General features: G+C 40.8%; 1 protein-coding gene across 7 annotated transcripts in view; it reads right to left on the minus strand.

Annotated features, from left to right (window-relative positions):
* Positions 1-615: 615 nt before the first annotated feature.
* Positions 616-27872, minus strand: part of LOC127647451 (histone lysine acetyltransferase CREBBP-like) — a 66377-nt gene continuing 39120 nt past the window's right edge. Inside the window, exons 6-32 of one of the 7 annotated variants that reach the window (XM_052131703.1) lie at positions 27476-27706; positions 26848-26938; positions 24783-24920; positions 24560-24677; positions 24246-24414; positions 24051-24113; positions 23823-23935; positions 22385-22561; positions 21528-21854; positions 17871-18044; positions 14469-14655; positions 14272-14390; positions 11676-11915; positions 11269-11357; positions 10487-10597; positions 10341-10397; positions 6797-6874; positions 6638-6705; positions 6400-6550; positions 5836-5982; positions 5630-5743; positions 5303-5468; positions 5021-5188; positions 4777-4938; positions 4381-4662; positions 1627-3850; positions 616-1189 (exon numbers count right to left, since the gene is read on the minus strand). In XM_052131703.1, the coding sequence (XP_051987663.1) occupies positions 1176-1189; positions 1627-3850; positions 4381-4662; positions 4777-4938; positions 5021-5188; positions 5303-5468; positions 5630-5743; positions 5836-5982; positions 6400-6550; positions 6638-6705; positions 6797-6874; positions 10341-10397; positions 10487-10597; positions 11269-11357; positions 11676-11915; positions 14272-14390; positions 14469-14655; positions 17871-18044; positions 21528-21854; positions 22385-22561; positions 23823-23935; positions 24051-24113; positions 24246-24414; positions 24560-24677; positions 24783-24920; positions 26848-26938; positions 27476-27706 (5978 nt within the window). In that variant the 3' untranslated portion in view covers positions 616-1175. Of the gene's footprint in view, positions 3851-4380; positions 4663-4776; positions 4939-5020; positions 5189-5302; positions 5469-5629; positions 5744-5835; positions 5983-6399; positions 6551-6637; positions 6706-6796; positions 6875-10340; positions 10398-10486; positions 10598-11268; positions 11358-11675; positions 11916-14271; positions 14391-14468; positions 14656-17870; positions 18045-21527; positions 21855-22384; positions 22562-23822; positions 23936-24050; positions 24114-24245; positions 24415-24559; positions 24678-24782; positions 24921-26847; positions 26939-27475; positions 27707-27872 lie in introns of all 7 variants that reach the window. The other 6 variants (XM_052131699.1, XM_052131702.1, XM_052131700.1 and 3 more) reach the window with 6 other exon arrangements.

The following is a 27872-nucleotide window of genomic DNA, read 5'->3' on the forward strand; positions in this document are numbered from 1 at the left end:
TGACGGTCCCCAGCACGTGCAGTGCACCACAGAGGAAATGCATTTGGGTTCAGAACAACAGGACGGTGTTTTTGTATGAACTAACCCTTTTTAATGGATCTATAAAAAGTTGGCTCTGTTTGAGTGTTAAAAAAAACATGCTTCTTGGGACATGATTGTGCTCAAATCTGAATAACGTCACATAGCATCACAACTTTGGAAAGTGCAATTGTTTAGTTGACCAATAACACGTCAACAAACCTATTAAATGAAACAATTATAGGTTAAAAAAAATTCTTTATGGAAATCGTGTATATTTTAGTGGTCACAACTTTACTATTTATAATCTTATTTCAGCTTTCAGTTCATTTAAATATAGGCCTGCAATGGGACATTGAGTTGTCCTTAAGATAAACACAAAAGGCAAAAACAACAGGGAAATAAATACATGTATTTTTGGTCACAAAGCCCTAAAAAAAAGTGACGCCATTTTGCATAAAAATGCAACTTGATCCATTTCAAGCGGTGCAATGTTTTAACTGGAGTATCGTCCACCCCTAGTTTCAGTTTCGTCCCATTTATCAGAAATAAGAGCTCTGACAATCCACATATATTAAAAACAAAGTCACATTGTCTGTTGCACACAGTTTATTTAACAATATGGTATATAAGTACGAAACAAGTTCTTAATCTTAACCAGTTTATACAGCGATCTCAATCTTTTTTGCTTTTATTTACACGGTCATCAAGCTGCATGATTTACATTAAAGAATCGTTCACCTTCAATTCAAGTTTCATGGAGGAGAAAAAAACCGAAGAACTCTTTGAACAAATCAGCAGTCAGACGAAGCTCCGCCCTCATCCGTGAAGTGGAGACTTCATTGATGTTTCAGAGATCAGAGAAAACAAGAGGAACATATTTCCTACACCTTAAGCAACAACTACAGAATCCAGGCCAATAAATTAAACACATTTGGGCACCTTGAAAAATAAAGAGCAATTTTCACAATTTGCTCTTGTGTGTTCGTGTCTGTGTGAGAGCAGTAACCAAGCTCCTTTCTGTACAAATGAACACAGGTCCTCTGTACAAACTCCACGGTTTAGAGAAAAGGGCTGCGTGTCCTTTTCCAAACCTTGTAATGTGAATACGTATCAGCTGGGAATGAGGATTTCTCTGGATCCAAATTCCACACCACTTATCTTACAGTCCCTAAACACACACAAAAGAGCGCATCTCAGTTTGAAAACATACAAAATGAAAGTCTTCAATAATAAAATCAAATATTTTGCCTTGAGAAATTCCATTAAAAAGTCCATCGCTCAAAATAACCCCCCCTCCCCAGGAAAAACTAAATAGAAATAATTAAAAAGTAACACAGACCAGGACTGAACAGGATCCCTCCCAGAAACAACCCTTTGTGATTCTGCTCTTTAAACAGTAATTTCAATCCACCCATTAGGGAAGAAAAAGCGGTCCATTAGTTGTGTAAACCTCTTACAATCCATTATTTAGTCGTCTTCAGGTCGAGTTCTTATTTAAGTACAACTTGAGTAGAAAACGCAAACCATTCTCCTAAAATGTCTCTTAATGCTACAATCCCTCTACAAACTTTTCTAATGTGTCTCCCGTGGTGTCGCCAAACATACTCAAGTCGTTAGTCAGCCCTCCACGATTTGGCGTGTTCAGCTGTGGAAGCATTGCGCTCTGTTCGGGTGTGCACAGGTGTGCCTGGTCCATGGGACCTGACATGGGCCCCGCCAGGCCGGGGTGGGAGGAGCCAGAGTGCATGGCGACGTGCTGTGGGGAGGGTTGAGGCTGCATGCGCGGGGATGGGCTGGAATGTGGTGGCTGTTGGGAAGAGGGACGGGGTGATTGCACAGGAGCAGGTGACCTCACTTGGTTGCCCAACGTGTTGGCCATGGCCTGTCCGGGCAGGTGAGCTCCCTGAGGCTGTCCTGCAAGCATGTGGGGTTGCGGGCTCATGGAAGCGGCTTGTGCCGGCGAGCCCATCTGCTGCTTTAGCATTTGCTGCTGCTGCTGTTGTTGTTGTTGCTGCTGCAGCATGCGCTGCTGCAGCATATTCTGCTGGGTGTCCATGCTCATGACAGGCTGGCCCATCGGCGCCATCTGACCCATGGGCCCAGCGCTTCCTTGCATGGCCATCTGTTGCTGCATGCGGAGTTGCGAGTAACTTGCCGCTCCTTGAGGTTGCGGGAATCTCCCTTGTCCTGGAGTCATGCCTGGTTGCATCTGTCGCATGAGCTGCCGGCGAAACAACTGCTGGTTACCGTTGTGCGCGGCGTTCATCATTTGTCCCTGGGGTCCAAGGTTAGCCATGGCCTGAGTAGCGGCGGGCTGAGGTTGCTGAGGCGGCATGCCAGGTCGCTGCACAGCGCCAGCCCGCATGGCGGCCATGTTCTGCAGTCCCGGCTGACCTGCGAGCATGGCCTGTGGGTTCTGCTGCAGTTGCTGAGGCTGGCTGGCCTGGTATTTCGCCGTCCGCTGTTTGATGAATGCCGCCATGAGATGGGGGTTTGACTTGAGGATATTGAGGACCTGCTGTTGCTGCTGCGGAGAACTTGGTGACTTTAAGGTGCGCAGCAGGTCCTGAAGCGCTCCAGGCGCGATACTGCTGGCCACCCCTCTTTGCTGCATGACTTGCGTAGGGGCCTGTTGAGGGATCTGCTGTGGAGGCATGGCACCCTGAATATGCCGTGGCTGATGCATCATGGGGGGTTGTTGGGGTGTCTGCGTTACCTGGGGCTGCTGAGGAGCCATTGCCATCTGCGGTTGGGGCACTTGCTGCAATGGAGGTGCCTGCGGATTCTGCATTTGCCCTTGCATGCCAGGTGTCCACTGGCCGGGCTGAATGTTCTGAACCATCGGAGGACCTCGTGGTCCCATTGGGATGGGAGCCATCATGCGAGGTTGATTCATCGGCATGCCATTCATATTCATTCTGTAATCTTGCTGTGGTGGCGGTTGTTGTTGTTGTTGTTGCTGTTGTTGTTGCTGCTGTTGTTGCTGCTGTTGTTGCTGCTGTTGTTGTTGCTGTTGTTGTTGCTGCTGCTGCTGCTGCTGCTTAACTTTGGTCATCATTTGTCTTGCAACAGTCATTGCAGCCTGCTGCTGGTGTTGCTGTGGCGAGGGCTGTGGCTGTTGTTGAGGGGGCATGGGCAGGGGTGACTGCTGCTGGGGCAGAGGTGAGGACTGCTGTCCTGTTTTACCCTGGGAACCTGGTGTAGAGGTTTGGCTGGGGAAAGCTTGCACCATTCCTGCCACATTCTGATGTGTCTGCTGCGGCTGGTTGGCTAATGTCTGCGCGGTCGGAGTTGTATTAGGCTGCTGCAGCTGCTGAGAGTTGGGTGTCCCGGGACCTCCTGAGGTAGTTGGGGAGGGTAGACTTTGAGGCATTCCTCTGCACTGCATTAGCGCCATACGTCGTCGCATCATCTGCGCCTGCTGCAGCCGCTGCTGAATCTGCTGCTGCCGCAACTTGTGCTTGATATTGAGACAGAAGGGCACAGGGCACTTGTTCTCCTGGCAGTGCTTGGCGTGGTAGCAGCACAATGCGATGAGCTGCTTGCAGACGGGGCAGCCTCCATTGGTCTTGCGCTTGCAGCCCTTGGTGTGCTGCACCACACGCTTCATCTTCTGGCAGGATGGAAGTGAGCAATTTGCGTTGCGGCATTGGCAGGCGTGCACCAGAGATTGGATGCAGCGTTGGATGCTGAGGCGTCGACTTTCCTGTGGGCTCTTGTTGGCCTCGCCGCCCTGGTTGTTGCTGTCGTCGTCCAGGCCCAAACCCCACTTTAACATTTTGTGCTCATGGCCCTTGGCATTGTAGCAGTTAATGCATAGATCAAAGTCCTGGAAGAAGATCAGAAACAAAATTAATTACAAATTGTTTTACCTGAAATAATCATCTAAACGAATCTTGATTTTGTACTTCATGACATTGGCAGTTAAACTGTTTTTATGCAACTTCATTTTGACAGGCATTTAATTTTTTGTTACAAGTTCAGCCCCATGGTCATAACGTAATGTTCACCCCTTGAGAGGTTTGAACCTGCAACCTTCTAGTTGCCAGCTCTGATCTTTAGAGCTTTCCTGCAGAGCTTAGTTTCAACCCTGCTCTTACACAGCTGGCTGTAATTTTTTAGTAATCCCAAGTAGTCCCGAGGACCATGATTAGTTGGTTCAGATCAACCTCTGCAGGAAAGTGGCTCCCCAAGAATAGATAATAAATAGCCCTTGACCCTGTGTCTAGTAATTACATGCCATAATGAAGTAACATTTCTGTTGACTAATTAAAAAAATATGAAAGATTTACAAAAAAGGAGGGAAAAAAGGTAAACTATGGCAAGTTGCTCAGTCAAAGCTATAAACAAGGTACTAACATCACAGACGGTGCAATGCCAGCGTGTCTCTACATGGTGCTTGCACTCGTTGCAGGTGTACACAAATCGGTCTTGGCCCTGATTGTGTAGCTCCACCAGCATGCACATAGTGCTCCATTTACAGCGGCGTAGGGAACTGAACTCCCAGTGCTTGTCCCTGGCAAGTGTCAGGAAGGCATCACGTCCATCCATCAGATCACAGGTCAGCAGTGGGTCAGAGTCCATGATCGAATGAAGGGTGTTGACCACTGGACCAGCATGCAGGTGAATCACGAAGAATACCTGGATTTGAGGAAGCAAGAGGTGAGCTGGTCAGTATTTTACCACAGTCTTGAATTCCGAGCAATAGATATGGCATTCTGGGTAAGATTTGTTTTTAGATAAAACAGGCCCGACCTCTTTGTGCTTCTCCATTGTTGCATAAAGCTTCTGGGACAGATCATTAGCTACATTCGGCATCCCAGGCTTCTTTTTGTTGGTGCGGCTCATGCTGCTCTTGTTTTTGTTGGTCTTTTTATTGTTCTTCTTTTTGGCGTTCTTGCTGTCGGCTTGAGCTCCCTGTGGAAAACCAAGATTTTTTTAATTAAAGTCTTAGCACTACTCTAAATATTCATTCACACCACTTTGCTCCCTGACTTACCTCTATGGTCTCAAAAGAGGCCGTATTCTCCTCTTTTTTCCTTTCCTCCTCTTCCTGTTCCAGCTCCTTGATGCTCTCCTCCAGAACATTGGGCCAAAAATCACCCTCGAAATAGGGCAGCTCGTAGGCACTTGTCAGCCGGTCCTCTGTGGCCTGCTTAAATATGTCCTGCAAAACACACAGAGTCAGTAATTGTAACAGTCTGATGTTCGAACTACTGAGAATTGAAACAGACCTACAGATAAAAACCCATTAATAAAAAAAAGCCATTAATAAAGACACCTTATAGTCATGGATGATTCGTTCTGCAAAGGCCTTGTCTAGCATTTTGCGGTACCACTCCTGGAGTCTCTTAGGCTTGGGGATCTTCTGATCAGGAGGATGACAGTGGAAGATGTAGTCATCCCCTTCACTGGGTGGGCAGGCCCAAATATGACCCATCACATATCTGCATATGGGGACAAATCACATGCATTGGTGTATAGTAAATAAACTTAAAGATCCACAGAAAATAAAACTTAAAATCATTCATACTTTTCCTTGCATATATTATAATAAACAGCATTTGAAGTGACTTCAGTATGTTGGTGAAAGTGGTTCAAAACTTACCCAAGTTTCTTAACATATTCCAAATAACCAATGAGAATTTCATGGTAAACTGCAGTCCTTAGCAACCGAGGCTTGAAGAAGTGAATACTGTCGAGATATGATATGTATACCCGTCTGCAAAGAAGGAACACACAAGATAGGGAATCAATCAATTTAGCCCCTTCAAGACTTAATGAATTGACTGATCAGTATTTGCACAATGCTACCTGGTGTTAGGAAAGGGACATTCGGATCCATATTCCTGGACATGCATTCCAAAGAAACACACATCCACTCCATCAATTTCCTCAAATGCAAAAAGTGCTTTGGTTCTGTAGGGAAAGGTCTCTGACATCTCTCCCGAGTCAACAAACCTGCAGAGAAAATAGGCGATACAAAAATCAGCATTTTTCAGTTCAGGTACATGGCACACAAAAAACAGTACCAAGTCAGTACAAAATCAAAATGGTATTTTGTTCATTTTCTTAATATATGTTACTGGCCATATTGTGCATGAATCATGAGTGCACATCACTTCAAAGAAAAACAAAAACAATTTTTGCCTACAAAGCCTACATTTGTCTTCCGTTACTATCCTGTTTTACTCAAACACATCATGTTAAGAAAGTAAAATGATTAGCAAATACTACCTCATGTCTACGTTAACTTAAAAATGTATATTTCAAAATCTTTAATATGTATTCTAATGGATTTCAGTACTAGAACTCAGTGTCTCAAAATCATTAAAATGCAATTAAACGGCAATAAACTATATTCATGAGAGGCTGTACCTGGATTTCATCCCAGGTTTAATCTCTACATTCTTTTCCGAGCTTGCGACCACCCGCACAAACACCTCTCCAGCCTCTGGGTGATTCTGCCTTTTCAAGTACTTATTTACACGGTCTTCAATGTACGAGCCCAGTCTGGTGCTCTGTAACCCTAATGAGAAACGCACAAACAGGGTTAACTTCACTATGCAATCAACAGAAACGGAGGCAAACGGGTAGACACTTTAGAAGCACTCACTTTTAGCACAGAATTTGTTCTCCTTTCTTGTTTTGCCAGACTTTTTCAGACAGTTGTCACAGATGAAACTGTTGTGAGAGAAAAACAGCAGCTGTAGGGAGCGTATAATGTGTATGATTTAATTGTGAAATGCAGGAGGTTTAAGGATGTCACTCTTACCCCGATGGCCAGATGACGTCATAATGCAGCACACAGATCTGATGCATCTTACGGCCACAGTCTTTACATTCAACAAAACTGTTAAAGAAAAGAGTTAAAATTACAATTTTGGTTATGTTTGGAAAAAGGGTACCATCGTACTGCTTAACCACAAAGTGCACAGTGTACACTGTATTACTGCATACCATTATTTTGCAAAAAGTGTAACATATTACCGTTTCATGCATTCCTTTGCATACTCTCAAATGATCACGCTACGCTGCAAGTTTATTTCAGAAAGTGGCATTTAGCTATCAAGGTCCCAACACTGTTTGACCAATGAGTTTCCATGATTTTGCCATAACTTTCCCCATCATTTGCGATTACTGGATAAGGATTTCTGTTGGTATGTTTTTTAACGACATGCCAACTTCAAATGGTGAAATGGATCTTCCCATTCAGCTGCATGATCATGAGAAAGGATTACATCAAGACGTAGAGACTGGAATACAGCTGCAAAAACCTCAAATAAAATCGCCTGCTCCTCTCTTGCTGTACTTGCGTGCTAGTGATTACCCCTCGGCGTGATTTTGAAAAAGGTACGACATAATGAAGAAATATTTAAGATTCCACACATTTCGTGATCGGTAATCAAATAAGCACATTTTTTGTGACATGAACGTAACTCGTTTTGTACTAAAGAACAAGTTTTCTTTCATTAAAGCACTTTCACAAGATGCTCAATGAAAATGCACACGCAGGATCATGATTATATCATAATCGTCGGGGTTTGGTTCACAGGGGCATTGTCAGGCTGGAACAGAAAGGGCTATCCCCAAACAGTTGCCACAAATTTGGAAGCACACAAATCCCAAGCCATTATATAAAGAAACATTAAGATTTTTCTTTACTGGATTTAATGGAGTAAACAAGTTTGTTAATTAGAAGGGGGTGTCCACAAACTTTTGGCCATGTAGTGTATATAAACACACATATAAAACTCGAATTCACAAGGTTAAACAAAATAACTGGTTGTTGCAGTGTTTTCAATACAAGTTTTTATTGGCATTTTGTATACTTAACTTCTTTGGGAATTGAGGTTTTAGCTATTTTGCATTTTTAATGCACTTTTGTGTGAAAATGTATTTTGCCAGACCAATCCTATCCAATGAGTCAAGAAGAGGATGTTCAAAATTGCGGCTGAAATTTCTTCCAGTTCAATGATCAACTAGAAATGGAAAGTCAAATTAAGTGCATTGCACTGTGGCATATTTCATGTGGTGTACTCTGGTTGTCTGTTGCACATTTTGGCAAATATAATGGGCAATCTCAGGATTACATGCACACAGAATTTTTGTGTAAAGTTGTGGTCGACGGTGATCAATAATGCAGCTTTTTCATTATCAGCATCAGATGACAAATTTTCCCTTTTGGCTGATTTGTTTCTTGAAGGCGCCAAGAACAGTCTGCTTGCATGTGAAGCGCCCGAGACATGTAAACGACCAGTCACGGTTCATTTTCACATTTCATTATTACATGCCATGGTGTTACTACAATAATAGACACGGTCTCATTTAAATGGTCCGCATATCAGGGCCGCGGCAGACGCGGTTGAGCTCATAATGTTAAAGTGTTTGTCCGTTTCATTCTCCCTCTCTCTCCTCAACAGTTCCCTGTAACTTTTAACTGTCTAATGATAAAAAAGGCAATTACCCATAAAACTAATATCATATACCGTTTGCAAATACACGCATATCTCGTTTACACAGATGTAATAAACAAACCTCACAAAACTTGAGCAAATACAGCATCCTGTGGAGCGCTCACAGACCTGCCAACCGCAGGAAAATATTTTAAGTACCACAATAGTGCAACGCTTAGTTCACATTTGCACACGGTCAAAGAAACTTATGTTGCGATGTAAAACACTGTCAATTATGAATAAAACTCAATATTCTGTATAATAATTAAATAACTGAATCCGCTTATATAGGCACACATCATATGGGCCTAATGAACAATATTTAGCCATTTCGATTAAAACATTAGCTAGGAATGTAGGCCTTTGAAACTAGAGGTTTAGTTACATTAATACATTAAGCAAATTGGTGGTTAATGTACAACATAATAATTGCACAATGTGCAAAATTCATGATTTGGCAGTTGAGGGGCGGAGGCACAGCCATTGTTCCCGATACTTTGTGAGGAACTTTCAGGGGGGGCATAGACTCGCTTCTTTTTAGGACTGCTTCTCTCTCTCTCTCTCCCTGCCAATTCCTCCTAATGTGATGTGTTTATTTTAACTGCAAGGCACACACACACACACACACACGCGCACGCACGCACGCACGCGCACACGCACGCGCACACGCACGCGCACACGCACGCGCAGCACACACACCTCCCGGTACATTTCTAGGTAACGTTATTTATGCGACATGTGCAATTGCTTTTTTTTGTTCATCCTGCCATGATCTGCTCCTCTCATTACAGTGATGGGTTTGCCTGCAATAATAATTATGAATACAGTACTATGAAAAGTGACGTTTAACAATCTGGGACACACCGACCATATAACAACGTTAGTTTGCCAACTTAAATGCCTTGTGAACAAGCAAGCTAGCTTGTAAATTAGATAACGTTAGGTTAACTTTACTAACGTTAAATATTTTCCGAAGGTTGGCAGGTATGCGTTAACTCAGTTCACAATTTCAAATTTCCACATCCACCCCAGGTTTACCTTTGCAAAGGAGTTAAAAGCATCATCCTAACTTGAGGAATCAGCCAGACGGAGTGAGGAGAGGGAACGAGAGGGATAAAACCTATTTCGTGTGGCATTATGCATTTGTTAATCATCCTTGCTTGATTTTGGGGGTATGAACCCTGCATGCGCAATGATTGGTCGAACTCTTCTTCTTTTGCTTTTCGGCAGACTAGACGCAGCTGCCTCTTGCTGTTAGACTTGAGTACTGCACATACACAATTGAACACAAAGGCATCAGCAGCTTTTTGCATAGTTTAGAGTGACAGTTCGTACCAGCCTACTTTGATGTCAAAATGCGTACAGGTTTACAAGTCTGCCCCTCATTTATCTACCTCTAAAGCACAAATTCTATCTGCAAGAATCAAAATTTCAGGATCAAATGTTCCTCTGATTCACAAATCATGATGGTTAGTCCGTGACTATCCAAGCAGTCAATTCAGACCATTTAAACTATCAAGAGATCGCACGAGCATGTGAGTGCAACTTCAAAGTAAAAGCGCTTCACGTGAGCTAGAAGTAAATATCTTATTCGCTATGCACTGTACGCACGATTGCAATTGCAAAAAATGTGATAAGCAAATATAGTGCGCTTAAGAGTTTATACATTTATTTATTTTTTAGCAATTTTACGTTTACTATATTAAATTGTGTGATATCAGCATTGTATCGGCCACTAGTATACAGTGCACAGTATACATAATACAAAGATATAGTATTAGCAGTATGGTAGTATGCCATTCCAAACATACCCACATCGCGCAACACACTGGGTTAAAAAGGACATTTAATTGCGACACTTACGGTTCAGGGTCCAGCATGTCATTTTTCTTCTTCTCAAACTGCTCCTTAGATATCATACTAGAAAGACACAAAACATTAATTAATCTCCAGAAATGTGCACAAGCACAACTCATTCAATTGAACTGAAATAAAGAGCAGATACGCACGTCTGCGGCTGTGCCGGGTCATCTCCCAGGGTGACGCTGTCGCCCTGGATCTCGTTGAAGCACTTTTCGCAGAAGTGATACCTGTCGGCAACAAGGCCATATTTGGGTGAACTGGACGCAGGACACAAGAGCACAGGCAAACCGGCACACGGACAGCAGCGCAGCACAAGAGCGCAGAATGGGGCGGGAACAGACACAACACACAGCAGACAGGCCGAGCAGAGCACAGGTTACAAATGAATGTGCTACGCTGTCATATCAAAACAAATGATGGATACTGACAGGATGTTAAGTCATGCAGAGTGTAGACACTATTCTTTGGTAAGGTATGATCTTTTCTTATAAACCACAAAATAATTAATTGAACGTCTTGTGATATGATCAAGTACATGCACGAATGTCACAGAAAAGTCTTGGGTTATGGAAAAAGTGATGCATTTTTTTCAGTCATACTATGATCATATACAAAGTCTTCAGGATTTACACAAATACTAGGGGCAGGGAGTTTTACTGCTAGAAGAATTTGAATTCAAGTACCAAACTCAGGGTGGTGTAACCTATCAGTTTACGAGCTGGGCGGGTAACTCCAAGGTTGTAGGTTCAAATCCCGCAACATTTATCTATGAACACGCTTGTGACTGTTTAGGAAGCATGCAAACCACAAGTGATCAGTCGAAACAAACCCACATAGTGCTTTAGATCATGAGTCTGTTATTTTGGTGCATCACTGTCCCATTCAGCAACCCTTCCCTACCCATTTCCCGCATCGTGCCATTCATTACCTGTTTTGGTAGCTGAAGTATGTGCCGTCTCTGGAGATTGTGCAAAGCTGTTTGCCATAGCAGCAAAGAGTCTGAGGTGAAAACTCATACTGCAGAGTAAGAGAAGTGGAAACAAAATTTAAGGGGCATTTCTCTAAAGAACAATTCACAGAAGCTTTCTTTTCCAATGACAAAAAAACCCCAGTGCATTCATATGCAAACATTTTTTTATAAAATTCTGCATGTTTAGGGCCTTTTCGCACTCTTAAAGTAATCAAGAGAACAGAAACTCTGTTCATTTTTACTGTCCCTATCCTTAAAATGTAAAATCATACATCGTTCATTAATATGGGACCAAGTTTCATATACAAGTGGCGCTTCATTTCCGAGTTGACTGTCATGATTTGTTTTCAGGCCGCAGTTCATACCTTGCGTCCACAGCAGTAACCCAGACCCTGCATGACGGGGTCAATCTCCAGCTCAAACACCTCAGCCAGCTTTGAGCAGTACTTGTAAACGCGAGATGTTTTGCGGTTGTAGAGCCATGCATTGTTGAACATGAGCCAGATGTCGTCCACGTACTGCCAGGGCTCCTGGTACTGACCAGTGTCCAACTTCCTCTTGATGGTGGACAGGTCAATGGGGTTCTTCACGATGTCGAAGTAATCCTTAAACACAAAACGCGCAAATGAAATTATAAAATACATGGGAGATTATCTCATACTTTGACTATATGAAAAGATACCCTCCCAAAAATATAGGGCAATTCCTTCTATGAAGTACACTTTTATAGCAGGGAATAATTTTATTAATATAATAATCACAACAGAAGATAATTTTAAATAATCTCAGTCCTTTAGTTTGAGCAGATGTTGCAGGGTGCAAACATCTCAAATGAGACCCAACTAAACAAAAATTCAATATTCCAGTTTATTTAACTAAATCACAACGTTTTAAACATGTTGTCTTGAGAATAAACACCGATATGGGTTGTTAATGGTCGATGAGCAGGATGGCCGCTACAATGCACATATATCACACAACTGATTATTAGTACATTTTATTTACATACATGGCAAAAATGAATTAACTTATTTAACACTATATTTACTCAATTTTACCTAAAGATTTGAAAAATAAGATTGTGTTAGTTTTGAATGTTAGATTGCAGTTTCTACGTAGTCTTTAGTGTTGTCACGGTACCAACATTTCAGTAGTCTACCGATACCAGCTAAATTCAAGGTTCTCAATACCAATTTCGATACCACAGCAAAAATATGCTAATATTATAATGTGCTATTAAACACACCAGTTTAGTTATTTTTAATTATTATTTTCCAGAATTGTTTTTTAAGTTTAATTTAATTCCATCATCAAAATGGTGTCTAATCAATACATTCTTAAAACTTTAAACAAGTGAACAAAACTTTTTAACATGTCATAAAATTTTATTACAGAGAATATTATATTTTACTATAAAGTTGTACCATATTTTTTATTAAATTTCTTCAATTTCAGGCATCTAGATTTTATTTTGAATCGTGCTTTTATTATGACGTGTTTTTTGTCGTATCCTTCACTTTTCTGGAACAGCGACTGCGCAGTGCGATCATTGAAGACTTTTAAGTAACGTCTTATATTTCATCTCTTTAAACTGGCCTTCAAGTCTGACGAATGAAATGTAGATTGGAGTGTTTGTATTTTACATTACAGGTGTTTGTGTTTGTGGTCATTTTGAAATGTTGTTATGTTTTAAATTGTATTACTGTGACGCACTTTGGTTAACTGTTGTTTTGAATGCGATATAAATAAAGCTGAGCTGAGATTAGAGCACAGGTGCTGTGATTTTAATTATATAAATATATATATTTTACATGATTCACAATAGATAAGTGATCTGCTTTGTCATCTCAAACAATGTGAATGATTCTCAATGTTTGTGGAGTTTCTAGTGGATGAGAGGTTGGATTTATTTAATGTACACATCTCTTCCACAGTAAGATTGCAGCCTATATCGGTTTAATAAATCATACTAGGGCATGTCATGATTTTAATTTGATTAATTGTCCATTTCAGAGTACAAGAAGTAACAGAGCACGCATTCAAAATAAGCCTGTGAGCATTTTAAAGCAGTCGTGTGCGAGTCATACTGCGCGCTGGTACAGGATAGATTCGGTGATCGGGATTACCGATACAGCAGAAACACTGGTACCATTACATCTTTTTTATTTTAGCATCGACTTGGTACCGAAGTACCGGTACTTTTGACAACACTATTAGTCTTCCCATTTTAGTAATTGTTAGCACATAAAGAAAAAAGAAATAACAAAATTAGGTTTTGATGAAAACGCTTAGCATCTGCGTACAGTTGAACGATAGCCTTTCAAAGAATACCTCAATTTGACCGTGCGCGCATGTGCGCTACGACTGCTGAGATATTGGACTATACCTTTAATGAGTTCAGACTCGTAAAGATGTCTTTATATTTCTTCAGATGTGAGTTATACTAATGCAGATACCTCATGACCTCCTCAAACAAGTGGTCTTGATGTACTATACATCCACTGACGTTTCACTGTTCACCCTAATGCTAGTTAACTCAATCCCTCACTGAGCATGGCTAACTTTAGCTCCTTATTTCCATCACGTTAAATAAGAATTCCACTGTGTAAATAATCAAGTTATAAATAATACACTTAAAGTACTTGATCTTGACCACAGAATATTTATGAAAGTCTAGTGTACCCTACATTTTATAAAAGATTTAGTTTAAAAAGTACTACATAACAGGAATGACCCAATTCCATTATGTTGGTATCTGAAAATAAAGACATAACGCTAACACTTTACATGAACTAACAATGAACAATTGTATTTTTATTAACTAACATAAACAAAGATTAATAAGTTGTGTAACAAATATATTGTTAATGGTTAGCTCATGATACCTAACTAATGTTAACAAATGGAACCTTACTGTAAAGTGTTACTGACATAACATATAAATGGATTCATGTGATTTACCGGGATGCCCAGTAGAGTGGGGTCCACAGGCTGTCGGAAGGGCAGGGACTCTGGGTCTTGCCGATACAGAGCTTCTAATGTGGGCATCAACGCCTGTCTGAGCTCCTCTGGTTTAAATACTGTAACGGATCACCATGATGTTATATGACTATCAAGTAACAGTTATTTCATTGAAAGAGGCGGTTTAAACGTTTTACTTTTCTTTCGTGACTGGGCGGATTGACCGGCTGGCGTTGTGCTGTTGGTGCCGGACACTTCCTCCTCTTTCGGCTCGGTCTTTGTCTCTGGTTTCTTCTCCTCGGTCTCCATCGGTTCTTGTTTAGGTTCTACAGCCTCTGGGTGCTCCTTCACTTGTGGAGGTTTGACATCATCATCATCCTGTAACTTAATCAAAAATTTACATTAGCACTTGTGGAAAAAAGTCAAACCAACATAAAAGCTCTCAGTCCACACTGAAAGTGGATAGCATGCACAACAACACTGCTTCAACATGGGTCACCATCTTAATAGTTTTGGGTTGAATGTATCATATGACTGCATCCCATGACAACAAATACATCATCGTTTTCAAATATATCTATTTTCTCCGTCCACACTAAAATGCAAAGATGGCGATTTAAAATTGGTCCACTTGGGAGAGTGTTTACGTAATGCTCCATTTTTCCTAGACAAAACACTGTCTCAGTGTGGACGGAAGGCCAAAACGTGGTTGCCTTTTCGACTAGCCTACAAGAGGGGGTTTCATAGAGTGGGGCATGCCCCCTCAGAGGGGTGCAAGAGCATGTCAGGGGAGGCACAGAGAGTGGAAAATGTATAATATATATATATATATATATATATACATATTGAGTTGAACTATTATATTAAATACATTATTTATTTAAACAGTTCTTTGTGAAGATTCTCTGATATTTGTCAAGCCACCAATAAAGTAGACATGAGGTATTAGTCTGTAATTACAATGGAGTGGCTTCTGAGACCACCAAATTTGAATCCTGTTTCAGGGGTCAAACTCAAAAGACGACGATACGATAAGCAGGATTTAAGGTAAGGATTTGCATGGACAAGATCAGTTGATGCACCACGACCTTTGTGTGTCATTTGTCAGGATATTTTAGCTAATGACAGCATGCAACCTGTTAAACTCCACCTTGACACCAAGCATGCTGAGGTATCGGGAAAACCTTTCTTCCCAAAGAAAACTTCCAAGCCTTCCAGCCTTCCAAGGTCAGAAAAAAGTTGTCTGAGAATTTGTCAAATTAAATGTGAAGGCCACTGAAGCAGCATTTCACGTTGTGCTGTGTAGTGCCAAGGTGGACAAAGCACATAACATCGGAGAAACATTGAATCTCCCGGCAGCCAAAGATATGCGTTCCTTGATGGTAGGAAAGGCAGCGGCTTCTAAGCTGGAGTCTATTCTACTCTCTGACAACACAGTGGGTCGGTGCATCTCTGACATGGCAAAGGATGTGAAGGAACAAGTGTTAGACGGCATCAGGCACAGTCCATTTTTTGCACTCCAGATCGATGAATCCACTGATGTGGCCAGCTGTGCACAGCTGTTAACATACAGTTGAAGTCAGAAGTGTTTCACAATTCCTGGCATTTAATCATAGAAAATATTCCCTGTCTTAGGTCAGTTAGGATCACTACTTTATTTTAAGAATATTTCATATCAAAATAATAGTCGATATATAGTCATAAATAATGATTTATTTCAGCTTTTCTTTCTTTCATCACTTTCCCAGTGGGTCAGAAGTTTACATACACTTTGTCAGTATTTGGTATCATTGCCTTTAAATTGTTTAACTTGGTTCAAACATTTTGGGTATCCTTCCACAAGCTTCTCACAATGAGTAGCTGGAATTGTGTCCCATTCCTCCAGACAGAACTGGAGTAACTGAGTCAGGTTTGTAGGACTTCTGCTCAAACATGCTTTTTCAGTTTTCTATCGGATTGAGGTCAGGGCTTTATGATGGCCACTCCAATACCTTGACTTTGTTGTCTTTAAGCCATTTTGCCACAACTTTGGAGGTATGCTTGGGGTCATTGTCCATTTGGAAGACCCATTTGTGACGAGCTTTAACTTCCTGGCTGATGTCTTGAGATGTTGCTTCAATATATCCACATCATTTCCTTCCTCATGATGTCATCTATTTTGTTAAGTGCACCAGGGATTTGCACTTTTCGCACCAAACTATGTTCATCTCTAGGAGACAGAATGTGTCTCCTTCCTGAGTGGTACGGTGGATGCGTGGTCCCATGGTGTATATACTCGTGTACTATTGTTTGTACAGATGAACGTGGTACCTTCAGCTGTTTGGAAATTGCTCCCAAGGATGAACCAGACTTTTTTTCTGAGGTCTTTGCTGATTTCTTTTGATTTTCCCATGTTGTCAAGCAAAGAGGCACTGAATTGAAATAAGGCCTTAAAATACATCCCCAGGTACATCTCAATTTCAGTACACCTACGATCAGAAGCTAATTGTCTAATTGCCCAAAGGCTTGACATCATTTTCTTGCCATCGTGTACATTGCGTCACAAGGGAGGCCCACTGTCTTTGACTTAAAAAATCCCTGGCCTACAACAAATCTGATACTTTAACAAAATAGTTGAATAGTAAATAGTTGCAATAAATGTATCTTTTAAATGCTTTTTTATTTATTTTGTAAATAGCAAGCACCTCACGATAATGTTTTGAATGTAAAGTGCATGAGATGTGTTAGTTTAATGACATTAAACATCACAGGAGAATTTACTTGCTGCTATCCATTTGATAACTTTTCATTTTACATGGAGGAAAAGAAACAAAACTTTAGTAGACAAGATTTTCTTGAGGAAATTAATGCAAGGAAAAAGTTCTCCTCGGTAAGCTTGATAATTATATCATGTCGGAAATTAAGAGGCGGGTATATGGGAAAGGGTGGCGGAGGCTGTCTCCACTGTGCCCAACTCTGGATGGTGGGTGAAAAAGAAAGTCTCAGCCAACTAATGTTATAATTATTATGTTTCTATGAACTCTAAAGATTGCGGAAAGGGAGCGCTATATGCAGCGCATCCGTTTGAATTAGCATGATTGGTCACCACATTAAGAAGCTTCAAAACAACATTTATGGTTTGAATTTGGTGATAACATTTACATGGTTTGAAAGCTGAAAATAAAAATATAATTACCACAAAACAGTCAGAAATGTGTTTTGGTCTCAAATCACATATCTACATAAAATGCCCATTGTGACTTCAGACTCAACACGATGGAATGCATCACATTAAAAATAATAAATTCATTAAACATCTTACCTTTTAGAATTTAAGACAACTGTGAGCTTATCCTGACTTTATGATGATATTTATGATGACTTTGAGAATTTGAATGCTTGTGTTTTTTCATAAGAACAATCTTAAGCAAAAAGAAAAGAACTGTCTAAAGAAGTTTATCCAGGAATACAAATTATTGTTAACTTTAAGTTAGAAATTAAGAAGAAAAGGGACGTTAAGATGAACTTTCTTCTACAGAACGTTTTGTGAATCTGGACCCAGGAGAGCATATTAAGAAAGTACATTTTTAAAACTGATCAAGTTTAATTTCAGTACTGACCTCCATTTTGATATTAGGCTGTTTTTTCCCAGACTCAAATTCCTGCTCGTCTTCTTGATGCTCAGATTTGGGATCAGCACTAGTGTAGTCGGGCAGCGCTTGCTGAGGGTGGGTCTCAGCCACAGACGCAGGTGTGGGAACCCTGTTATCAATGCTAGCGGCCATCTGAGAGAGCTAATGGGTTGAAAACATAGGAACAACATAAGGGGTCATCTAGTCAACACAGACCGCGATCATGCGACAAACGCGAAACCACAAAGTAGAGATAGACTATTATTGTTTTCTAAACAAAATATCAGTTTAACCGTTTATCGTCCAATCTTTACTACAAAGACACATTATGAATGTTAATTATAATTACAATTATTGTCACTCAAAAAGAACAATAATAGCATTTATTGATAGAACCAATAAAAAAATAATATAATTTCATCAGAAAGTATGAATATCAGAACAAAATATCGGTCAAACCATTTATCGGCCAATCTCTACCACAGATACATTATGAATATGAATTATAATTACTATTATTGTCATTCTCAAAAAGAAAAATAGCTTTTATCTGTAGATACAATATAAATAAAACTGAATAAATTAGGTGGAAAAGTGTGAGTATCGGGACAAAATATTGGTCAAACAAATAAATCAGACAATCTCTACCAACAAGACACATTATGAATATTATTATAACATTACTGTAATACTCGTTATAATAATAACAATCCTAAATATAGCTGCAAGCAGCGATTAATAGGTTTCAAGCCTTTAAGGTCATTTAAGTACATAAGCAACAGATATGAAGTATTAATAAGACAGCCTGATAGCACTTCATTTTGAGAAACATCAGGTAAGTTACATATGTTACATTCCTCACTGTTATAGCACCACCAAGAGGCAATGGCAGTCCTCAGAATGATCCCACCCATAAGTGTCTCAATTTTTGAAAATATCTAAATTCCGTTCAAAGTAGGGCTGGGATAAACGATTCTTTTTTAAACGATTAATCTAGTGATTAATTTTTTCGATGCATAGATTAATCTAACGATTCATTTTTTTCAGTCCGATTCGATTTCGATTCGATTAATCGACTTGTGACAACACCGGCAATACCGGTTTCATCGGGGGTGGGGGTGTATAAAATGTAAAAAGAAAAAAAAAACATTTGCTGGGAGTTTGATTGACTGCCGATCTGATCAATCAATCATAATACGCCATTTTTGTCCGACAAAGCAGTCAGGAGAGAGAAGATTAACGTCGGTGGATTTGAATTTGAATAATGGATTGTAGGCTACTGTACTGACATCTTTCCGCGGTTAAAACAACAGTCCTTCTGATGTAGGCTACATTCATGTTTAGCCTATTTGATGCTATAAATTAACCAAGGAAAAGATGATCGGTTCACGTGCAGCTTTAACTGAGGCAATCTGTCATGACACATTAAAGAGCCACAAAATAGTAGGCCTATTTATGGTTTAATTTTCTTTGAATTACCAAATTTGAATGTTGAGACTTTATTAAATGTTACCTGCTTGGACCTGTCTGTCAGCGCGTTGTCAGTGTCCTCTATGTATTTTTCACGACATTCATAGCTATAAGCGCATTATTAATAGCTATAAGCGAAAACTTTAGGTGTCAACAACGTATTATAGCCTACTCCAACATCGAGTGCAAAGTGGGGAGTTGAAAAAAAACTTACGGTGCTCTGTCATCTGCAGCTGCAACCGGGTGGCGCCTCTTCAGATGCTGGTGCATTGCCGTGGTGCTAGAATGGAAGGCCATCTCCATTTTGCAAAGACGACATATCACGGAATTGTTTCCTTTTAAATTAAAGAATTCCCATACTTTAGAGGAACGAGTGCATGCCGCCTTGCACTTCTGATAGTCTGAGGAGCCACTCGTGTTGCTACTACGCTCCGGTGCCGCCATCTTTGTTTTGGGTCCGACGAATCGACGCGCATATTTTGCGTCAACGTATTTTTTGCGTCAACGTCATCGATTACGTCGACGCGTTGTCCCAGCCCTAGTTCAAAGAGTTACAACCGTTCAAGTAAAAGTGGCCACGCCCACTGTGTACATTTTGGTGTAGCTTTGCGATGATGAATTGAAAGTTAAAACTTTGATAATTGTTAATAATGGGACTCCAGAGAATCTTTCTGCACTGGTTTGGTAGCGATTGGGCAAATGGCCCAGGACTAGTTCAAATAGCTCCAAAAAGTTGATTTTGTTGAAGGCAGTCACATCTTTCAAGATAACTGTCCTCATAGTCCTTGACAGCACATTGGACACAGAAACTGCATGCACAATTTCAAGTTGATCAGACCAACGGTTCCATAGTTAGAGCCATTTAGATGTTTTGTTTTTAATATTATAGTACCACCAAGAGGCATATATGCATAATTTTTTGTGTGTACTTAGAATGACCCCATACATTTGTGTACCAAATCTGTTGACAATATCTTATTCCGTTCAAGAGTTATAACCATTTAAGTAAAAGTGGCCACATCCACCATGTACGTTTTAACGCACCGTTTGATGAATCAACTTAAAAATTCCTTTGGTAACTTGTCATACTGGGAATCTGAAGAATTTTTCTGCACTTGGTTCCAATTGGGCAAACGGCCTAGGATTATTAGATTTTTTAAATAATACTTTTCAATAATCTCAAGCATTTAATGAATGTTTTGTTTCACACCAATGACACTTGAGGCAAAATTGTTAAGAATGAGATCATCTACAATATGGTAATAATATTGTGTTTCTTTGTGAAACAGCGTTATATACAATGATATACACGCATGTAAAACATGACAGCGCCAGGTTTCGTTACGATCAGCCTAATTTAACCCTGTATAAAAGCTATGTTTTTCCCTTTAATACATTTTCATATTGGGAATCTTTCGGCACTGGTTTGGTTCCGATCGGGCGAAAGGCCTTAGGACATGTTACTGCTCAGGAAGTCGAAACTCAGTTATGGTAAGGTGCATTACATTTCCGACACATGCAAGCGGTTGACCAATCACAACAGACTGGGCCAGCTGACCAATTAGAGCAGACTGTGTTTCAGACAGAGGGTGAAAAGAGGTGCTGCAGCAATGTACAGTATGAGAAAAATAATGCATTTTTTAAACATTAAAGCATGTAAACCTATTCTAGTAGACCACAATAATACAATTATGAACCTGTAAATGAGCATAATATGGGCTCTTTAGAGATGTGATGTTATAAGATGTGTCATGACGCAAGGAATCAAAGGAAAACATTTTGTTTCTAACCTTACGGTTCTAGAGTTATGGCCCAAAATGTCATTTTGTTCGTTATAGCGCCACCTATGGGCCGATTCCATGCGTTTGGCTAGCCAGCCGGAGTACTACCATCCCTGAAAGTTTGAAGTCTCTAGGCATTTCAGTTTGGTCTGCACGATCAGTTTAAGGGCAGAAAATAATAATACAAATCCTGACAAAACAATAGGGTTTCTAGCCCTTTCTAATAACAACATTTATCAGTAGACCCAATATTAAACTGATATAAACTTAAAACCAACTAAGCAGAAATTAGTGATTATCTGTACAAAATATCGTTGACGCCAATTATCAGTCTCTCTCAACTAGAAAGGCACATTTGTTTAAACGGAGGCTGTATTTTGAAGTCTATCCTCACCGGAGTGCTGGGCTGCTGGGCTTGCACAGAGGTGGGCTGCTGCATCTGCATGGGGGGCTCAGGCTGGGAATGCAGGGGCGTGACCGGCTGGGAAGGGGCAGGGGAGGAGCCCAGGGCAGAGGGAGTGCGGGGTAAGCCGCTTGGGATGTGGGTAGGTGTGGACTGTCCACCAGCGGAGACCGGTGTGGAGGGCTGAGCCTGGAGTGCCTGTAGGTTAGCAGCAGCTGCTGGGGTGGAAGCAGAGGGTGGAGGAGGGGTGGAGCACAGAGCAGACTGAGGGCCCAGGGAGGCCACAGCATTCAGGGTCAGGTTAGCGTTTGGTTGCTGCTGCAGAGGAGATATGGAGGGTATACTAGCTGAGATAAAGCGCACACACACACACACTCAAACTATGTAGTCATAAAACAAGCTTCACAAACGTCTGGCACTTGATTTAGTTGCATTTCACAAGTAGACAATAAATGCGCTTACATTTGAATTAGGGATGTTAAAGGAGGAAAAAAAAATTCCTATTACAGCAATGCAAATTTTATTTGAATTATTATTAGTATTTATTGATTCAGATGCTAATCAATCCAGACTGTAAGCAGTTTCTACTAATTAAATGAATACATTCACTAGAGACATTTCCAAGACTTTTGAGAATGTATTAATTTCCATCATCATCTTAAAATTGCCTGATGTTTCCAGGTTTCCATGAAACAATTTCTTCATGCAGAATATATTTTTATATTTTGCAATTGAGGTGAAATGCAACCAAGATGTGTGTGTAGAACAGAAATCCCAGAAAACTTAAATCCCTAAGGAGGGGAAATATATCGAGAGATATCCTGCACGTGAACTTATTGAATCCTCACCTGTACAACACCTTGTCCTGACTGCTGGGACAGGTTTACATTCATGCCTCCGGCTGAGGCTGGGAATGCTGTCTGGTTCATGAACTGGTTCTGATTTGTCGTCTGGCCCACCATGTTGTTAGCATGACCTCCCATCATGCCTTGTGCTTGTGGCATTCTGGAGGGAGACATACTCATCTGCAGAAAAAAGCCACAGAAGTACATTAGAAAACACTGCAACTCCACTCAACTTCTTTTGTAGCAATGGGAGTCAACAAGTTCTAAGTTAAAGTTTCACTTTACTCATTTACTGTTCCAAAGTGAAACACCTGCATAGACAGGATTCTCCCAACACTGAGGCCGTTCCAAAAGGTTGGAAGCATAATTATGCTGCCGCCTTCTTTTGCTGATACTCATTAGCAAATCACATTGTTAATTCAGCAACATGCCAATGCTAACTAAATCAATTCGGAGTCAGCACTCTTGTGTGCTTCGCACGAGGAGCACTATTTTTTAAGCATGCAGAGCTGCAGCCAATGTCCTGTTCTAGACCAGTCACTTATGAGGTTCCATTTGGGTAAGAATGCTACGCAAGGGGCCATTCAGACCAAACATGTTTTTGTGCGAAAAAGCTCTAGATGCAGCCCAACAAACAGAACAAAACGCAGAGTTGAAGTTCTTCTTAACTTGACAGCATTTATTAAATGCTGCATCCTGAGCAAGATCAGGTGCAGCTATTGAAGACGTCCGTCTAGCGCATGCTAGCTAGCATTGTAAAATAATGGATGGAACAATGCAGTGAGAATGGCCCCATAGAAGGAAATAGCCATCATCACGTCAGAAACATCATCGGAGGTGAGCTTCCCTCCCTCCAGGACATATATAACAGGCGGTGTGTGAAAAAAGCTTGGAGGATCATCAGAGACTCCAGCCACCTGAGTCATGGGCTGCTCTCACTGCTACCATCAGGCAGGGGGTATCGCAGCATCAGGACCCGCACCAGCCGACTACATGACAGCTTCTTCTCCCAAGCAATCAGACTTTTGAACTCTTGATCGTTCACGATACATATACATCAGCACTACACTTTATTAGCCTCAGACTGGACCCACGTTTTATATTTCACTTGATAACACACTAGCAACTGACTACCAACCAACAGCTGAATGTCAACAACACTTCATATTTATTTCCACTGATTATTTTTATTGTATACGGTCTTCTTATTTTGTGTATACTGTACATTGTATTTTATTAGGTGTATATTCTGTTGTGTAACAGATGTGTAAACTGTGTGACGTTTATTGTAATTGTCATGACTGCTATGTTGCTTGGAACCGCACCCAAGAATTTCACCCGCTGTTGCACTTGTGTATATGGTTGAGTGACAATAAAGGGATTTGATTTGAGACAAGGCAGCTCACTACGTTATGGAACAGGGCTTTAGAGTGATGCTCACCGCTGAAACTGTGCCCATGCCCATCTGATTGGGGTGGGTCATTGGGGACGCAGCTCGTGGAGACTGGTTCATCTGCACATTCTGCATCGTCACAGGGTTGAATTGACCCATCCCTGCAGGGAAAGATGAAAACACAATTTTAGCTTTTATTTCTCCATTTACTTTTGGAGAAAGCTTTTGAGTTATTCCTGCACAATGATGAATAGTGTACGCATTTAAAGACGATACCTTGAGGGACTTGCATGTGGGCCATCAATGAATTTGGCACATTGGACATGGGAACAGGTCCATCTGTGGAAATAATGGGACAGTTTCAACAGTTGGAAACACGAGATCTCCATAAACATGGATATGGACTGCAGAACTTTCATGCAAATATTAACATCCCAGAAAAAACTAAAGGAACGGCTTGGAGAAACTAACTTGGTGGCCGGATGGCTTGTGTGGGTCCCATAGCGTTAGGCTGTGGAAGGCCAGGCTGCTGAGGACCCTGAGGACCCATGGGCGGCTTTGACAGCCTGGACTTCCTCTTCTCCTCCAGCTCCTTCTGAATCTTATAGATCTTCTCAGCCAGGAAGTGGTAATACTCATCCTGAAACAAGGCATTTAGATATATGAGAAACAACACACTTTGTTCATGGGTATAAACTTTCTTTTGAAAGAAAAAATGGTTTGGAACAACACTGAATGTTAAACTTTTGGCTACAAAATGTAGCAATGACCATTAGGTACTTTACCCTGCTGTTGGCAGACTCGTACATGTCCCCTTCAACCTTACGGGCATAAGCGACCAGGTTCTCCATGCGTCTGTCCTTCAGTGCTGCAGGGTCTGGTGTGGGGAATATGGCTTGAACTCTGGATACATTTTCAAGAGGATACAGACTGTTAGAATGGCTCTAAACACAGCGACAGCTCTTATGATGGTCGAGATAATGCGATATGGCTTCCTCTCAGACTCACAGCTTGTGCACTAGATGGTTCCTCAGGTCCTGAGTGACATGTTCGTGCCAGGGCTTCTTCATGCCGGGCATGGACAGCGGCGCCGCAGTGGGCAAGTTCCCTGTGCTGCCCATACTTGACCCGTCTGGCATCATCAGACTGTGTGAGCAGGATTATGAATTCATATGTCACGCCAAATGAAATCAAATGCTAAAAAAACATTTTCAACATTTTTTGTTGTTGACTAGGATGAATGATACGATGCACATTTTAAATCTTTATCTATTAATTTAATAAAATCAAACCTATTTTTATATTTTTGGGGACTTCAATTGATCAATTAATTGTAACTTTTGGATGCCAAATCAAAGTCAATGCGGTGTAACCAACATGCAGGAAGATATTTTGATTTATTTTGACAAGGCAACCATATAAAACAATGACTCTAGAGCCTATTTTATTTAAGACTGCTATGCCTAAAGTGCAGCGCTATGCAAGCCATCATGCGCAAAGTCAGTAGGCATGGCAAAATTGTGCGTGTAAAGCACAAATGGGCTGGGTCAAGTGCAATTTAATTCTAAGGTTCTTCTCCGGTTATCGTACCGAATGCGTAATATTAGTCAATTCCCATTTTAGACTTTGCAATAGAATAGACATGCTCCTGAAACATCTTAGCCCCATTTCTCTGGAAAATTGCGCTTTGCGACACTTTCATTAAAACATAATAAACCTACAGATTGTGAGCAAACACTCACAGACAGTGCAAACATCCCATCTACTTGCATTTTGCACACAAAAATTGCACTTTTTGGATTAGCGATGTTGCGCTACACCTAGTGCGGTCTCAATATAGCCCTCTGTGTCAAAACATAGCCATCTGTATCAAAATCAGTAAATCTATACAATTATCAGAAAATGTAACCTACTGTATTTATGATTGACAAGTTAGTCAAGACTGTGACATGTCAAATGGTATAACACAAAATAACTTCACAATACTCATGATTTCCTTTTATGGTTACACCACTTGACATTTTGGTTGAAATGTAAAAATGAATGATCCACCATGAATACAAATATAGCATTTCTAAGAATTTGGCACATGCCTTTCAATCTAGATAATTATAAAGATTTTTCCTTATTATGGTTATACCACTTGACAATTTGGTCAAAATGTCTTTTAAAATATTATAAAACCAACATGTTTTTTTTTTTTAATGATTTTTTATATTTTTCCTTTTAATGGTTACAATACTTGACATTTTGCTTGAAATATATATTTTTTCCCCTCCTAAAAATTGATTTAAACTAAGAATACAAACATTACATTTCTAAGAACTTGGCAAAAGTAGTTTTTTAATGGTTTCACCACCATAAATACAACCGATGCATTTCTATCAACAAGGCACATGCTTTTTGAACTAGAATTGAGTTTTTTTTTTGCCTCAATTTGGTATACCCAACTCCCAATGCTCTCCAAGTCCTCGTGGTGGTGTAGTGACTCGCCTCATTCTGGGTGGCGGAGGACGAATCTCAGTTGCCTCCATGCCTGAGACCGTCAATCCGCACATCTTATCACGTGGCTTGTTGAGCGTGTTACCGTGGAGAAGCAGCTCATGTGGAGGCCCGCACTATTCTCCACGGCATCCACGCAACACTCACCACTCACCACATGCCCCACCGAGAGCCAGAACCACATCATAGCGACCACGAGGAGGTTACCCCATATGACTCTACCATCCCTAGCAACCGGGCCAATCTGGATGCTTAGGAGACCTGACTAGAGTCACTCAGCACGCCCTAGATTCGAACTAGCAACTTCAGGTGTGATAGTCAGCGTCAATATTCGCTGAGCTACCCAGGCTACCCAGGTTTTTAAAATGTTCTTATAATCTGACATTTGCCATTGTCCAGATAACGTTTATCACAGTCTCTTCTGACATAATACATTACAGCTAGAGTACTGCTGTAAAATCATCCCACAACCACTCTGGTTTGGGCTTGTCCGAGGCTGTACTCTACAGATGAATGTTTCCAGCTCTGACAAGGAGGTTAAAGGTGAAGGGTGAAAGGTGAAGAGACTCACTTGCTGTTGAGGGATGAGGGGAGAGAGGAATCAGTGTGAAGATTCGTCTGATCGCCCAGACCGTTACCGCCCATGCTCATCTGGTTAGTGCCTGAAGATGTCATGGGAAACCAGACAGGGGTTACACACGAATATGACACGTAAGATGACCAGTCAAGCCTGACCTTTCAATGAGTAATGACACCTGATGCAATGAAATTCACTGTTTGAAGACTACAACCCACTATATGTGACAATTTATAGGAGAATTTAAACACTTAAAATTGTAAAGGGGTTTTCTCCTTAGTGACAATGTTCTTCTGTTATAGTTGAATGTATCTAATTTAAGAGATAATATAAATTGCATGCAGCCAATGAAATTATGGAAGGGAAAATCTTTGTGCACGTTCATTAAATGGCACATAAGTCACGAGTCTACGCAAATCAGTGATTTTACCACAAGTAATCTCCGAACAAGTCGGAACTATTCAAGCCTGTTTTATAATAATGCAAGATGAGGTAATAGAATGAAAATTACATTTAATTTATAAATGTGGAAGACTGAATTGTTCAAAATTCCACTTTCCCCTAATATCAATTAGGAAACAGAAGTAACACTATAGATTATTTTGTGAATTGAAGTTGCTACCTAATGTATTCAAGGTGCGCAGCTGCAGCTGGGTCTGCGTGGGCTGCTGTCCTGCAACCTGTGTCTGCGTAGTTGACGGGTTCCCGTAAGGGAGGCCCAGAGCTGCATAAGCCCTCTGCATGGAGCTGGGGTCTATATGTGTGCCGCTGCTGATGGCGGGCACTGCAGGTTGACTGGTGCCAACGGGGCCCAGAGGAGCCTGCATGCCAGTGTTAGGGGAGCTCAGCATTGCTGCAGATGAAAAAAAAGAAAAGAAAAAATGATTAATACAGAAGTATCAAAAATTACACAAATATTCTGTATTCGGTTTGGTTTTCTGCATAATAACATGTTAAATGATGAAAAATGTGATGGCCTTTCTGCAGTCTCAGAGTTCATATCTGTGCATTATCCTCAT

Source organism: Xyrauchen texanus, chromosome 8 (assembly GCF_025860055.1).
Source record: "Xyrauchen texanus isolate HMW12.3.18 chromosome 8, RBS_HiC_50CHRs, whole genome shotgun sequence".
NCBI classification, from domain to species: domain Eukaryota; kingdom Metazoa; phylum Chordata; class Actinopteri; order Cypriniformes; family Catostomidae; genus Xyrauchen; species Xyrauchen texanus.